The sequence below is a fragment of the Ammodytes marinus genome, assembly GCF_949987685.1.
Source record: "Ammodytes marinus genome assembly, chromosome: 20".
Lineage (NCBI taxonomy): Eukaryota > Metazoa > Chordata > Actinopteri > Uranoscopiformes > Ammodytidae > Ammodytes > Ammodytes marinus.
Window position 1 is genome coordinate 7,815,157 of NC_137224.1, and position 13,876 is coordinate 7,829,032.

Sequence of the window (13,876 nt, forward strand, 5' to 3'; positions counted from 1 at the left end):
ATGTGAATTTTACAGTGGTGCTTCTTACTGCTAAGAGGATATAATCTTCCTCAAGATGGCAGTATGGTGATTTACAGTATCTTGACTGCACCAGTAACAGACTCGAGCTCTCTCCTCTCTTTACCTTAACCAGGTCAAGTGAGGATGCAGTGGTGACACTTATAAAATCTCCTCTTAAGACATAAATATCTGTAAACCTTCTTGTCACATGTGAACAACCCTTTAACCACGAATAATCTAAAGGCAGGCCTACCCTACCAGACCATTGCATGACGTTCATGCAATGGTGAGTTACGATCTCTCGGACAGTAGATGATCAGCAGAGTCGTAAATGAATGGACCGGGGAATGTTAAACTAGACGTTTGTGTGACAGACTTAATAGTATCCCTGGTTGCTCTCGTTGATTTTCTGCTCCAGCTTCATTTTAAGCTCTGACACTAAAGCGGAGCTCATACTCCCCTCTTTGCGTTGACTGGATTTAGCTTTCTTTGAGCCTTTGGAGGCCAGTGCACCAGATATGGTTGGTAGAGCCCGGGACCTCTCACTGGGCCGTGTGTACGAAGGGGGCGGAGGGGGCAGACAAGGAGCGCTGGGGGGTGGAGGCTTTACCCGCGGGTTGTTGGTGTCCCGCTGGGGGCCGCCCTCGATGATGAACTTATCTGCAGGGTTGTTAAATTGGACAATGGGCATCTTGAAGGTCCAGGGCTGCTGCTGGTCCCTGGGTCGCCTCCTTATAATGCGACGTGCTGGTGTGATCCTGTTTGACTTTGAGTTGCGCATGTACAAAGCCGTAGAGACCAAGACAGTCACCCCTACCAATAGGCTAATGATAACAGTTACCATGCCTAGAGCTTTCATAGGATTGTCCCTACTTTTCATTAAAAAGGCCGCCATAGGCCCCTTGAGAGGAGTCTGTAAAAGAGCACAAATAAAATAGTTTAAATCAAGTCCAAGGGACCGAATCCAGGTGTTAGCGTTTTGTCCAAAAGCATGAAAGCATGAGAGATGGATGCGCAAAGCACTGACAGAGGAGGCCCAAACAACATGTCTACCAACAACTGACACTCCCATACTCACACTCACTCATCCGTCGACCTCTGTCCTACAGTACAGCACTGCTGATACAAAGCTAAGAACTATGCACAATACTAGTTGTCGGGAATGCGTCTGACAGTGAAGTACATTAGGATTTTCTCTTTGGCATGTGACTGATGAGTGTTGAACAAGAAAGATGACAGTTGATGAGACCAACATGGAGTAAAGAGCATGTTTTTGTGACAGAAATTGAGATTAAGTGAGCAAATCCAGGTTTAAATGTGTAATAAAAGGCTCCCATTTTAGTCACTTTCACTGCCAAATAGTCATGAGACATGCTTTAGAAAAAAATCTTTTTAATCATCAAAGATAGATTTTGATAGTGTCAAAATACAAACCGCATTTTAAGAAAATTATGTTATTTGGATTTGTTTTCCAATTAAGAAGAAAATAGAAAAAAATCATTGGATTATTCCTTTGAATGTGCTCCAGGACTCTTTTACAGACATTAGGTAACCAGTAAAAAATGTATATACTGTATTCTTAAATGTTACATAAGAATACTGATACAGGTGTCAAATATTCTCATTTGACTCTTCGGATCACTTTAATGTAGTTACTCTCTGGGTTGATTCTGGACTTTTTCACTGCGTTGCAGTACAGGATTGTGGATATGCAGATTGTTAGTAAAATGAGGGAAGTGACAATGCTGACAAATATTCCAAAAATAGTCAGCGGACGTTTCTTGAGGCCCCTGAAGTATGTAACAATTCGACCTTTGACCTGGAATGCACGATACACAACACAAAAACAAAACCAAAAAAACACTGAGTCATCTCATCATGTCGAGTGAATGAATGAATGCATGGTGAAACAAACAACGATAACAGAAAAATATGAATTCATGTTAATGACTTAAAACTTTAAAGGATAATGTTGCTGTTATTTTATATTTGGTATTTTTATCGTCATATTTGCGGAAGTGACCACAGCCAAAATGTATTTAAATACTGCTATCAAGTGATCTTTGGGGAACATCTGTGCTTTGACACTAAATGCATTTTCTAATATGGCTCTGTAAGTGGAACCATTGGCTTTTTGAGTGGTTAATTAATAATTTAAAAAGGTTTTTTTCTAGATTCACATCATAAATAAGATCAACCAAGGTGCCAAGTTGTAAACAATTCCTATTATCATTTTCGGCCAGGTTAATCACTTAGACTGAAGTACATTTGTGAATATGTACAACAGCAGACTTGATGGATTAAAAATGCTATAACGCAGATAAACAGAGAAAGTGATTAATAATTTGTATGCAACTTTAATCGTTTGGGATGAGAGTGTAGGCTAATAAAACACATATATAAGGGATTCATGGGATAAATGCATTGTTGTTTTGGTCTCTTCTTGATACGTGCTGATAATAACCAATCATAAACATAACTAGCATTATCCTTTAATTAAGGATGAGGTAAATGAAATGTGACTGGCAGAAACAAGGCTGCTGAACTAGCAGCTGCATAGCATAACGACATTGCCTATCGCCATATGTAAAACTGCTCAAATCTACAGGTAGTGCTGCCTAGCCTTGGAATAAAAAGCGCAGCGAGCATGCTGCAGGTCTTACCGCCTCAGTGATGTCGATATTGACCATGGCTGTTGTGCTGAAGGATGGAGAGCCTCTGTCTCGGGCCTGGACCACCAGAGACCACTTGCAGTCCTTCTGCATTGTGATGTTCTGCACTATCTCCATGGACTTGATAAAAGGCTTCAGCTGGATCTCCCCGGTGTTGACGTTGATATCAAATGCGTTGTCAGGATCGGCCTCCATGATGGAGTACTCTATGACGTTGTTCGGAGACTCTGCATCTTCGTCCACTGCCTGTGAAAAGTAGCAGAATAACCATAAAATGGTTACATGTTTCAATCATTTCAATAACCTTGATTCTAGACCATCTTTGAGTAATATTTGAAAAGCCTAATGTATGCTTTGCAAAATAAATGAACATCCCAAAAACATAATTACATTTTTGGGAGAAAAAGGGGGAAAAAAGGCTTGTATTTTCTTATGCAAAGTTTACTTAAACACAAGTAGATGCTGCAATACAGCTGTGTTGTCTACGAGAATGGGGCTCTATGGTTCAAAGAAATAAACCAAATTAGGCAACCCTTGTTAATAGAATCAAGTCATTTTTGAGTTTTCATGAGATTTGATGTAAATTAGAAAATATATAAAATATCACTAGTCTTATTTAATGATTGGTTTTCAAACATGACAATTAAAAATTTGATCTTTTAACCTTAAGTTATCAGTTGATTATGAAGCAACTAAAATCCTTTTAATACTTTTTTTTATGGACTGGACTTCCATACCATTATCCCCAAATGCTGTTTGTCAGCATGTTATCAACCAGCTAGGGTTTTTTATCCATTTATTAGACATATACCTCTACTCTGACAGGTGATCCAATAATCATGGTCTTTTCAAGGAGTTCTTCATTAAATTCTGGAGAGTGGTCGTTCATGTCGAGGACTGAGACAAAGACTTCGGCCAAGCTGTACTCCCCCTCTGAATCTTCAGCCTTGACGTAGAAGTTGTACTTAGACCGGACCTCTGCGTCGAGGCTGGTCCAGGGCTGCGTGCTGATGAGACCTGACGACGCGTGGATGGAAAACCTGCAGGTTCACATCAGAACAGACACAGTGCATGAGTCATTACCACCACAGCTACATCCACACTCCACCAAGTGACTCGTACATCCTGTGAATGTCTACATACTGTACGTGATAGTTCACTATAAAAAGCATTTATCGCAGGGAACAAGTACAATTGCTTTTGAATTTAATGACTTTAACGTCTGTCTTTTCATCATTTGATTTGTTTAATTTGAATTATTTCAATTAGTTTTTTATGTTTACTACCTCCTTTAATGTAATACATTTACTCTATAACAAACAATAAAGTCTTACTTATCAATATCAATTAAGTTTTTCTCTAAGTTCTATCTACCAATCATGTAATGTTTTGTGTCCTTAATATTTGTTTATCTAATATTTACCTGTTAATTCTTATTAACCTTTCGTCATACTATTTTTTTTTGTCATACTGTTGTTTTCCCCCATCTGATAGCTACTGTATATAAAGGTTAGGATAGACCAAGGAATAACTAGTTAATCTTTGATGTGGATCTTGATAGTAAAACCAACATGTGGCCATGAATAAAGCACTGCTGATCCCGGGGTCCCTTTCCTATAGTCAGTGTCGCAAAATGACTATGTTTTGCCATTTTTGACACTAACTGAAACTTTTATCCAGGCTTGTTAAAATATTTGTATTAAATTGGAAATCATTTTTAATTTTGTTGTTATGCTGATTTCCTATCATTTTTCACCAAATCTTTCTATACCGTTGATGACAGTCTATCGCTGTGTATTTTTATACAGTTCTGGATCCACAACACTTGCAAGCATTTTATTATTTCAAATATCTTCAGAGATATTCTGTTTCTCCAGTGGTTGTAGGAAACAGACACTGTGGCAAACAGCAGTGCTAACGATACGCCCCCTGCTATGTGATAGACTGCACCAAGATTTCACCCAGACTGTGTCATCTGACTTCAAAGATGTTTTAATCACACAGTATTTAACACACAAGCACAAAAATGAATTTAAAAGATTCTATAGCATTAGCTAAAGTGTGTGCTTTCTTTAAGCTTTCTACTTCAACGTCAAGCTCATCACATTATATTCAGCCGACTTTTCTGTCTGGTTTTCCAGTGTGAAATTTCACACGTTGCCTTGAAACTGATAACTTTCGCACAATTAACTCAGCATAAATTCTCACTTCTCCTTTGCGGCATGCTGCCTTGATTTCCGAAGCTGCCGTTTCTGTGGCTCCAGCTGTCACATCGCATGTTAATTGGCTCTCCCTATGTGAGATGGGCCAGGTTATCTATTTTTAACTCTCCAATCCAATTACGAGATTAGCCAACATCTTGCAGCCATTTTAGAGCGAGCTGTTTATGTAGCAGAGGGGGCTATCAAACATGCGTCCTGCTTCCATCAAAGAGACAAACGATGAATCAAGACTGGAGTCCTGCTGGCTGACTTTACCAAACACTCTGAGCAGTTTGGAATCATATATTAATATTAAAAATGTTTTTTTACTTTTTTTTTGCCTATGAAATGTGTGTTGCAAGAGTTAAGTTTCTGATCAAACCAAACCCAAACTGGCAGGAATGAAAGGTTTTTACTTACAAATCTGATCCTGATCCATAAATCGTGTATTTGACTTCACCCCAAGGCCCTGAATCTGGATCATTTGCCTGGAGGAAAACACAGGCCAGAAATGAGAAACCCAATATGTATATATACATACAATTAAATGTAGAAAATGAACACTTAACATGTAATTCAATATGGTTACAACGAGGAGTAAATCAGTCTACCAAGGTGACTGAAGGTGAGGGCATTTCAATGTTTTCTAGTGGTGCTGATTTAGGATAACGAGCTAGGGTCTTAAGCTGATGGTCAGAGGGTGGGGTGGGCTTTAAGTCTCTCCCTGCGAAGAGTGGGGATGGTGGTACAGGTCAGCATGATTAACCACAAGGCAAAATTAAGCTTTTTACACCACACTGCTTAGCTTAGACATGTTGCCCGGTTGCAGGACACATGAGGTATAATGATGAAGGATAGAAAACACGTGCAAATACTTATATAAATAAAAACCCTGCCGGAGGTGTAAAACAAATCAGATGCCAGAGTTGTCACATGGAGACGCATGAATCTCTAAACCAGGACCAACAAAAATAAAAAGCCAGAGGCCGCTCAACCTGCTTTCATCTAATGAACCGCACTGAGTAATATGCATTTATCGAAAGGATTGATGGATTATATAATCACGTTGGGGTTGGGGTTAAGGCAGAGGCTTAATCTTGATGGACTCACTGTTACGGACACAACGCTGGAACCTCCAGGAGAGTTCTCAGGGACCCGGGCGACGTAATATTCCACCGGGAATTTGGGAATGTTGTCGTTTGTGTCCAGCAGGTTGATCACGATGTCAGCCGTGGCACTAAACCTCTCGGGAGTGTCTATCTCCACCGCCAACAGCTGCCGGGAGGGACATGGGGAAAGTGTGATCAAATAAGTAGTGAAACATACTAGTCAGAGATGCTTTTATAGTCAAACCTCTTTTTTGAGATGTTGCAGTCTTGGTCAAGTCAAACTAATGATTCTCAAATGTATTCACTCATTTATTTATTATTAAATTCTGGATTGCAGTTTTGTGTGTTAGCATGTTGACAAGCACAAACAGCAATACCTCAAATCACTTCTGAAGCTAATAGGAATGTCCTTAGTTTCAAAGGTATTTGATGATAGGCCAAAGTATTGGACAAATTTTAATTGGGACGTGACAATAGTGCTAGATGGAAAATTTAAGGCATCCCCAAACTCCCATAAAAACCAAGAATATCTGCAAATACTGTATGTTATCCATCCGACAGTTAACAGGAAATGAGTGTCTGAATCACAATCTACAGGGCTTAATCAGTGGGACCATGAATGTCTGTGCACAATTTTTACAATCACCCATACAATATTTGCTGAGATATTTCAATCTAGACCAACGTCGTGGACGGATATCCCCAGAGGATAAAAACAAAACTACAATTTTGATAAATCAATTAATTGTTTGCAATTTATCAAGAAAGAATGCCAACAATTTACTTTAGTGTCCATGCAGCTCAACTCATGAATTAGTGATATATACTGCATGTTCTAACCTTAAAAGAAAGCGTTGCTCCTTTTTCATAGTCGATGCCAGATGTGTCTTCCACAATAATGGTCACCTGCGCTTCATTGAGGACCGTCTGGGGGACCACTCGCAGCACTCGACTCGGCCCCACAAGTCTCAGTTTAAATTTAGCATTTGCACCCTGAAAAGAAAGAAAAAGGTTCATTAGTGAACTAAATGACAACATAGCTGCACAGAATAACTGGAAATAATCGTAGAACACCAGCTTTTTTCATAATTAATGAAGAGCACGTTTCTGTACAGCTGAAGTGAATGTCTTGCTGAATGTTGGTTGAAGCTCACGTAGACCAATTAACAATGAGTAGAGAAGCAAAGGTGACTTAGAGGTCACTGAGACAAGTGTGAAATCGGTTTATCCATTTACCTGGTCAGAATCGTTAACGGTGATCTTGAAGCCTCGGAGGATCTCCCCCGCAGGAGGATGCTCGTACATGCTGACCTCAAACTTGCTCTGTGGTCCGTTCTCTCCGTAGAAGGTGGGAGGGTGGTTGTTGAGATCCACCACCCGGACCGTCACCGTGGTAATGTCGTAGTCCAGCAGCTGATCGTCTGGTCCCACCTCAGAAGCCTGGGTATTTAAAAAATCACATTGATCAACATATGCAGTTGTAACAGTGGGCTAAATCCGTTGGAAATAACCTAAAAGTTTACCTTGATTATGATTTCGAATAATTCATTTTTCAGCATGGATGGATACGTTGTCAGGGTGATGCACCCGCTGGTGCGATTTATGTCAAACACACCGTCACTTCCTGGAAGGTGAGCAAATATTTTGTAAATGTGTCTGATGAAGAGGCTGACAATAGTTCACTTCGAATTTATCTTTAATATATTATTCCTACCATTCATAATGGCATAATGCATTGGGTTGGGATTGCCTTGATCTCCATCTTTAGCGTACACAGTGAATATTTCAGAACCCTGGAAGAAGAAAAAAAACACAATTTATTTACTAAATAATGCATAATTCATATTTTACATATTCAACAACAAAATAGCAGTCTGATTATCTTAACAAGTGTGTTAAGAATAAGAGGACGACTTACAGGAACCGAGACTTCGTAGACGTAGCCAAAGTAAGGGGTTCCTATGAAGGATGGAGGCATGTCTTGGGCATCAATTAAATTGATTGTTATGGTGCCTGTGGAGGTCAACACCTGGTGCTTCTCCTTGTATTTTCCACCTCCATCCTGAGGAAAAGAATCATGAGGAAGAAGGCACAGTTAGCACATTTTATAATGTTCATAAGAAATAATTTGTCGTCCGTGTTTTGGATGACACTTTTATGCATGGAAAAGTGTGAAAAAAAGTCTTGGTAAAGGACATTTTAGTTTGTTTTCTGTTAAGCACTACATACACTCAACAAAAATATAAACGCAACACTTTTGTTTTAGCTCCCATTTTTCATGAGATGGACTTAAAGATCTAAAATTCATTCCAGATACACAATTGTACCATTTCTCTCAAACATTGTTCACAAATCTGTCTAAATGTGTGATAGTGAGCACTTCTGCTTTGCTGAGATAATCCATCCCACCTCACAGGTGTGCCACATCAAGATGCTGATCTGACATCATGATTAGTGCACAGGTGTGCCTTAGACTGTCCACAATAAAAGGCCACTCTGAAATGTGCATTTTTTTGCTTTATTGGGGGTCTGGGGAATCAGAACCAGTCAGTATCTGGTGTGACCACCATTTGCCTCATGCAGTGCAACACATCTTCTTCGCATAGAGTTTATCAGATTGTCAATTGTGGCCTGTGGAATGTTGGTCCACTCCTCTTCAATGGCTGTGCGAAGTTGCTGGAGACGGCTTATGGTGGAGAAATGAACATTCAATGCACGAGCAACAGATCTGGTTGACATTCCTGCTGTCAGCATGCCAATTGCACACTCCCTCAATGCTTGTGGCATCTGTGGCATTTTCCTGTGAGACAAAACTGCACATTTCAGGGTGGCCTTTTATTGTGGACAGTCTAAGGCACACCTGTGCACTAATCATGATGTCAGATCAGCATCTTGATGTGGCACACCTGTGAGGTGGGATGGATTATCTCAGCAAAGCAGAAGTGCTCACTATCACACATTTAGACAGATTTGTGAACAATGTTTGAGAGAACTGGTACAATTGTGTATCTGGAATTAATTTTAGATCTTTACGTCCATCTCATGAAAAATGGGAGCAAAAACAAAAGTGTTGCGTTTATATTTTTGTTGAGTGTACTTAGTTTAATAGGATTCTACCAGCTTAATTGGGTAGATCTCGGTTTAATTCTGGGATGTTACCCTTTAATCTACACTTAGCATTGGAATCTGTAATTTCATATGCATTGCTATGTTAATGTTATTAGCATTGGAATCTGTAATTTCATATGCATTGCTATGTTAATGTTATTATGTTTCAGTGAGTGCGAAGGATGCAGACATTTTTTTGTTCTGTGTGAACAAACTGCTGCAATGTATATTCTCAACTCAACCGTCAGTGACTTTTATACACCATATTATTCTGTAGACACTCACACTGAGCAGCACTGTCAACACTTTAACACATTTCCATTTTCATCACACGCAGACTGTGGAAAATTCAGCAAAGTGCTGACTAATTAAGAAAGCTTAGTTATGACTAAACTTTTCCAGAACCAATAGCGGACGAGCTACTGTGTTGCCTTGCTTTCCAGAATACGTAAATTTGCTAAAATTTCAACATGGTACACGTATTTTGTTTGGAAGACCTCCAGAATAAAACATGTCGAAAGCAATGCTCCTGGAGAGAGGTTGTTGGAGTTATAAATGAACTGTAGTAATCTCCTAATTTTTCTCAGCTTTGATTTGATTAACTATAGGTCGTATCGCTACCTGCACATAAATAATATAGTGAACTGCAATAAAAGGCAAAAACACTTGTCTTTAATGTTGAAAACTGCAAGACCTCAACGTGGATGAATGTGAAACTTCCAAGACATGGTCAAGAAGGAGAAAACTGCAGGCCTATAGCTGACGGTGTTAATAATGTGCATTGGAGGAAACTTGGAAGGCAATGACCTCTCACCTTGGCAACCACTGTCACAAAGTGTGTGGGCGTGGTCTCGTAGTCCAACGTCTCACCAGGTTTGACTCTAAGGATACCGCTGTTCCCATCGATGGTGAACTTGGCGTGCGGTGATGTCTGGTGATGTATAAAGCCACAACGTTAGCAGAGTCTATGGTTACAGAAGTGGCACGTGTTTTTATTTCAACTCAAATTTAGTAAACCGAGAGTCATCCAGCCAATTTCGCCGATGCATCCAATCAGTATTTACTCTCGACCTCCCTCACCTCAACCTTGACAGTTTCCTACACATTTCCATCAGGATAGTTTTTTTGCCACAGTTGACACATGAACAGTGACAACTACTGTGCTGTCAGCTGTTGGCCCGTAGCAAACCTAAGCCTCTATTAAGCCTTCAGTGCCTTGCTCAAATGTAATTGAAATTTAATCCACTAAAGTAACACCATTTCCAGACTGCTCTCGGGTATGGGTTTAATCTTTACCACTGCACACTGTTCCATCACTCGAATGCCCTCCTCACCACCCTGCATATGGCCGCATAGCTTGCATGATGTCAGCTCAACCTCTGGTCGTACCCTCGAGTGTTCGGGCCACACCAAGCCGATTAACATAGTAATGGTGCAGGCGTTATAATGAAAATGAGATGTGTGTTTTTAAATGTGTTTTTAAATGCATTACGAAGTGGAAATGGAATCAAACAATAGAAAAACTGTGAAAACAGTAAAAAGATAGATAAAAAAAAAACTTCCTGCTTTAGGGAAGTGAGAAGATAGTCATTGGTAGACTTCAGGGTATTTTCACCAAGCCAAGCCAAGCTATTAACAGCTCTACATGTGATTAGTGAAGTCTTATAATTGACTCTAAATGCAACGGGAGGCAATGGGCAAGCAGGCTAAAATAGCTCTAACTATAGCTATTTCCTCGTAAGATACTTTAGGTGACCTAACTTGCTTTACCGTAAAAGCTGGGCAGCTGTTTGTGAGAACAGATTTTTCCGCCTAATGCCAGAGTAAAGATAGTCCGAGAAAGACATAACAGAAGCATGAACGCTTTTAAGGAAATAATTTTGGTTCTGGAAATTATAGACACCCTTTTTTATCAAAAATAAACTGCAATAATTAGTGCATAGAATATAAGGCAAACCTCAACTGCGATTTTGGAATCTAGTGGTAGACCAAGTCAAACAAAACAGAACAGAACAGCCTTGTTTATAAATTCAGTTGAATGAAAAAAACAAAAGAAGAGTTTCCATTCAGTACTAAACTTTGGAGATGCCAGGGTCACAACTGTTCATCATCTGCATAACCACACATCTTTATAGGCTTACCTGTAGATTATATGAAACACTGCCTCCTGAGCCCAAGTCTTTATCTGCGGCTTGGACCCTGTAGATGCTGCTTCCTGGAGCAGTATCCTGGTGAAGAGACAAGATAATTTTTACAAACCATAAAACCCATATATTTCAAATTATTATTATTTTTCCAATCTGCAGATTTGGAGGGTGTTTGTGGCACAGAAAGAAGAAATGATTGTATTTATCATTGTGTATTGGTTGTATTTATTTGAAACCCCGTACCTCCGGGATATCAATGATGAAAGGCAGGTTTTGAAATTCAGGTGGTTCATCATTAGCATCAGTGACAAAGACCCTCACTGTCTCAATCACCTGAAAAAAACAAGAGACAAAATCTCAACACCAAATGTGAAAAACTTTACACCTACACCTCTTTCAACCAAATGTATTATACAACTGTTGGCATTGTGATTTTCTTGCTGTTTACATTGTATCACAGCATCACATATTTCACAATGTTAACTTTGTCCTTTTTTTCCCACTCCATATTTTGGTAGTTATGTGTTACACTCATGACTGTTAACAATACAATGGATTTAAGTTTATGAAAACAACAATAGTGTTATAAATGCAGTATATTGGTGGCACCAAAGTATATACAAAAATATGGCATTCAAACTGTAAAAAACATACTTTATTGCGACCATCCGTTATGCTCACAAGCACTGAGATTTCATCCTGTTTCTGCAAAGAAAAGGTAAAAGGTAAAGGTCACTTTGAGCCACAAGGTTTCCCTTAAAACAACAAGCTTTGGGGCGCTGACCCGGGTTCAAATCCCGCCCGGGTCAGTTCTCTGCATGTCATCCCCTCTTTGCCTCATTTCAACTCTGTCTCTCCAAAATCTGTCTTATAAAAGCAAAAATCCCCCCCCCCCCCAAAAAAAAAAACATCAGGCTTACCTCTCTGTCCAGTCCCTCAATCAGAGTCACATTTCCAGATTTGGGATCCACCCTAAAACATTCTTTAGAGCCTTTTTCAAAAGTCAGGCCGTATCGTATTGGATCACCCTCTGGATCTGTACCATTCAGGATGTATATCTGTGTCCCTTTGTGATAGAAATGACAAAGAAAAAATTATGTCAAATGCACCAAAACACAACATGTGTTTGTTTATTTAAGTAAGTGGAGGTGCAAATGCCTTGGGTTAAGCTCTCAGTGTTTTTCTTATTCGGTGTGAATAGCATGATTGATAACCGGGTTAGCAGAGCCACCGCCCATGTTGTTTTCCTTTCCCTTGATGCACGTCACAATCCATTAGGTATTACAGTGATTAGCTGGAGCCTCAATACCAGTATGATCATTTCATTGTTACACCTATGCGTGTAAATAAACAACCTTTAAACTAAGCCAAACATTATTTCATGCTGTGATTGATCAGCATTAGATTGCACATGAGACTTACCAACTGGTGTATCCTCAGAGATGCTGAATAAGGCCATATTCCCATTGGTACTGTTGGGTCCATTATCATAGAAATATGGAGCATAGTCTGATTGTCCTTTATGGGAAAATGGATGAGCAAAGCAGGCTGTAAGTAATCATAAAATAATGACATAACCTATCAGAAAGCTTTACTGTAAACAAAAAAAGAAAACTACAAGAGTCACATAAATCATGTACATTTATCTGTATTCTGTTCTATTTCTAATAGAAATGCTCATGTAATAAGGAGATAACTGTTGCACTCACTTGCTAAAAAGGGCAGGAACCGAAAGCAGGGAGGAAGAGGAGGAGGATGAAGGAGATGAATTATAAAACATGCCTGGATTTTAAGTTTCCACTATCACAACACAAACACATGCAATCACAGATTTAAATACAAAGTACAAGGAGCATGACTGGGTCTACTACGCTCAGGTGGACATACATGCCCTCAGTGTGTTAGAGGATTAAGCAGATAAGAGCAAGGCAAGATGTCTTAACCACACACATAAAAACACACACAAAAAGAAAAGAAAGAAAAGCAGAGCCTTACCCAAGGAGTAGTGAAGCAGGAGGAGAAACAGTAAAGCATGTGTTTTCTTTTCTTTCTTCATCCTGGTGGAGAGGTAAGGCTTGGCTGGCTCATGTGGAAGGCTTGGTGGAAGGGGGAGAGCGAGCGGGCGAGTGTAGTGCCCTTTCTGGAGGCGTCTCAGCAGCTCAGGAGGAAAGAGGCTGGGACAGATTCTCAGGCACTAATCCAGTGACGCATCCCCTCACTCCGCAGACATCTTCTGCTCCCGCTCCGCTTTCTCCCAGTTCATAAAACTACAAGAGAAGAAGAAGACAATTCTGGTTTCACACAGTGCAGTGTGATCGTCACACCTCTGCACACATGAGGCAGTGTACGTAGGCTACACCTGAGGCACAACTTCAACACTGTCATCACACATCACTTTCAATCTAATCTATTTTCTAATATTTCTCATGTCAACAACTTGTGCATATACTTGCAGTGACTTTAACACTCTACCTTTCTTGTGTGTATATATTCTGTTGAAACTGTTATTGTATTTTATTTTATTCTATTGTATATTTTCTATTTTGAGCACAGTGATACAGAGCCTGCCACACCAACATTTCACCAACCATACAGCATGTGACAAATTAAGTCTTCTAAATCTTTGAATATTGAAAACA

The 13,876-nt window shown here is 39.7% G+C and overlaps 1 protein-coding gene across 1 annotated transcript; it reads right to left on the reverse strand.

Annotated features, from left to right (window-relative positions):
- Nucleotides 1–376: 376 nt before the first annotated feature.
- On the reverse strand, nucleotides 377–13,293 carry LOC307267131 (cadherin-related family member 1a; the record flags this gene model as incomplete). Its single annotated transcript, XM_080049366.1, has 17 exons — nucleotides 377–913; nucleotides 2,664–2,918; nucleotides 3,484–3,712; nucleotides 5,294–5,361; nucleotides 5,984–6,148; nucleotides 6,823–6,975; nucleotides 7,219–7,422; nucleotides 7,506–7,606; nucleotides 7,697–7,775; nucleotides 7,901–8,044; nucleotides 9,905–10,021; nucleotides 11,232–11,318; nucleotides 11,481–11,570; nucleotides 11,892–11,942; nucleotides 12,158–12,303; nucleotides 12,660–12,755; nucleotides 13,233–13,293. The coding sequence occupies 17 exons, from the start codon at nucleotides 13,291–13,293 to the stop codon at nucleotides 377–379; spliced, it is 2,583 nt and encodes an 860-aa protein (XP_079905492.1).
- Nucleotides 13,294–13,876: the final 583 nt, after the last annotated feature.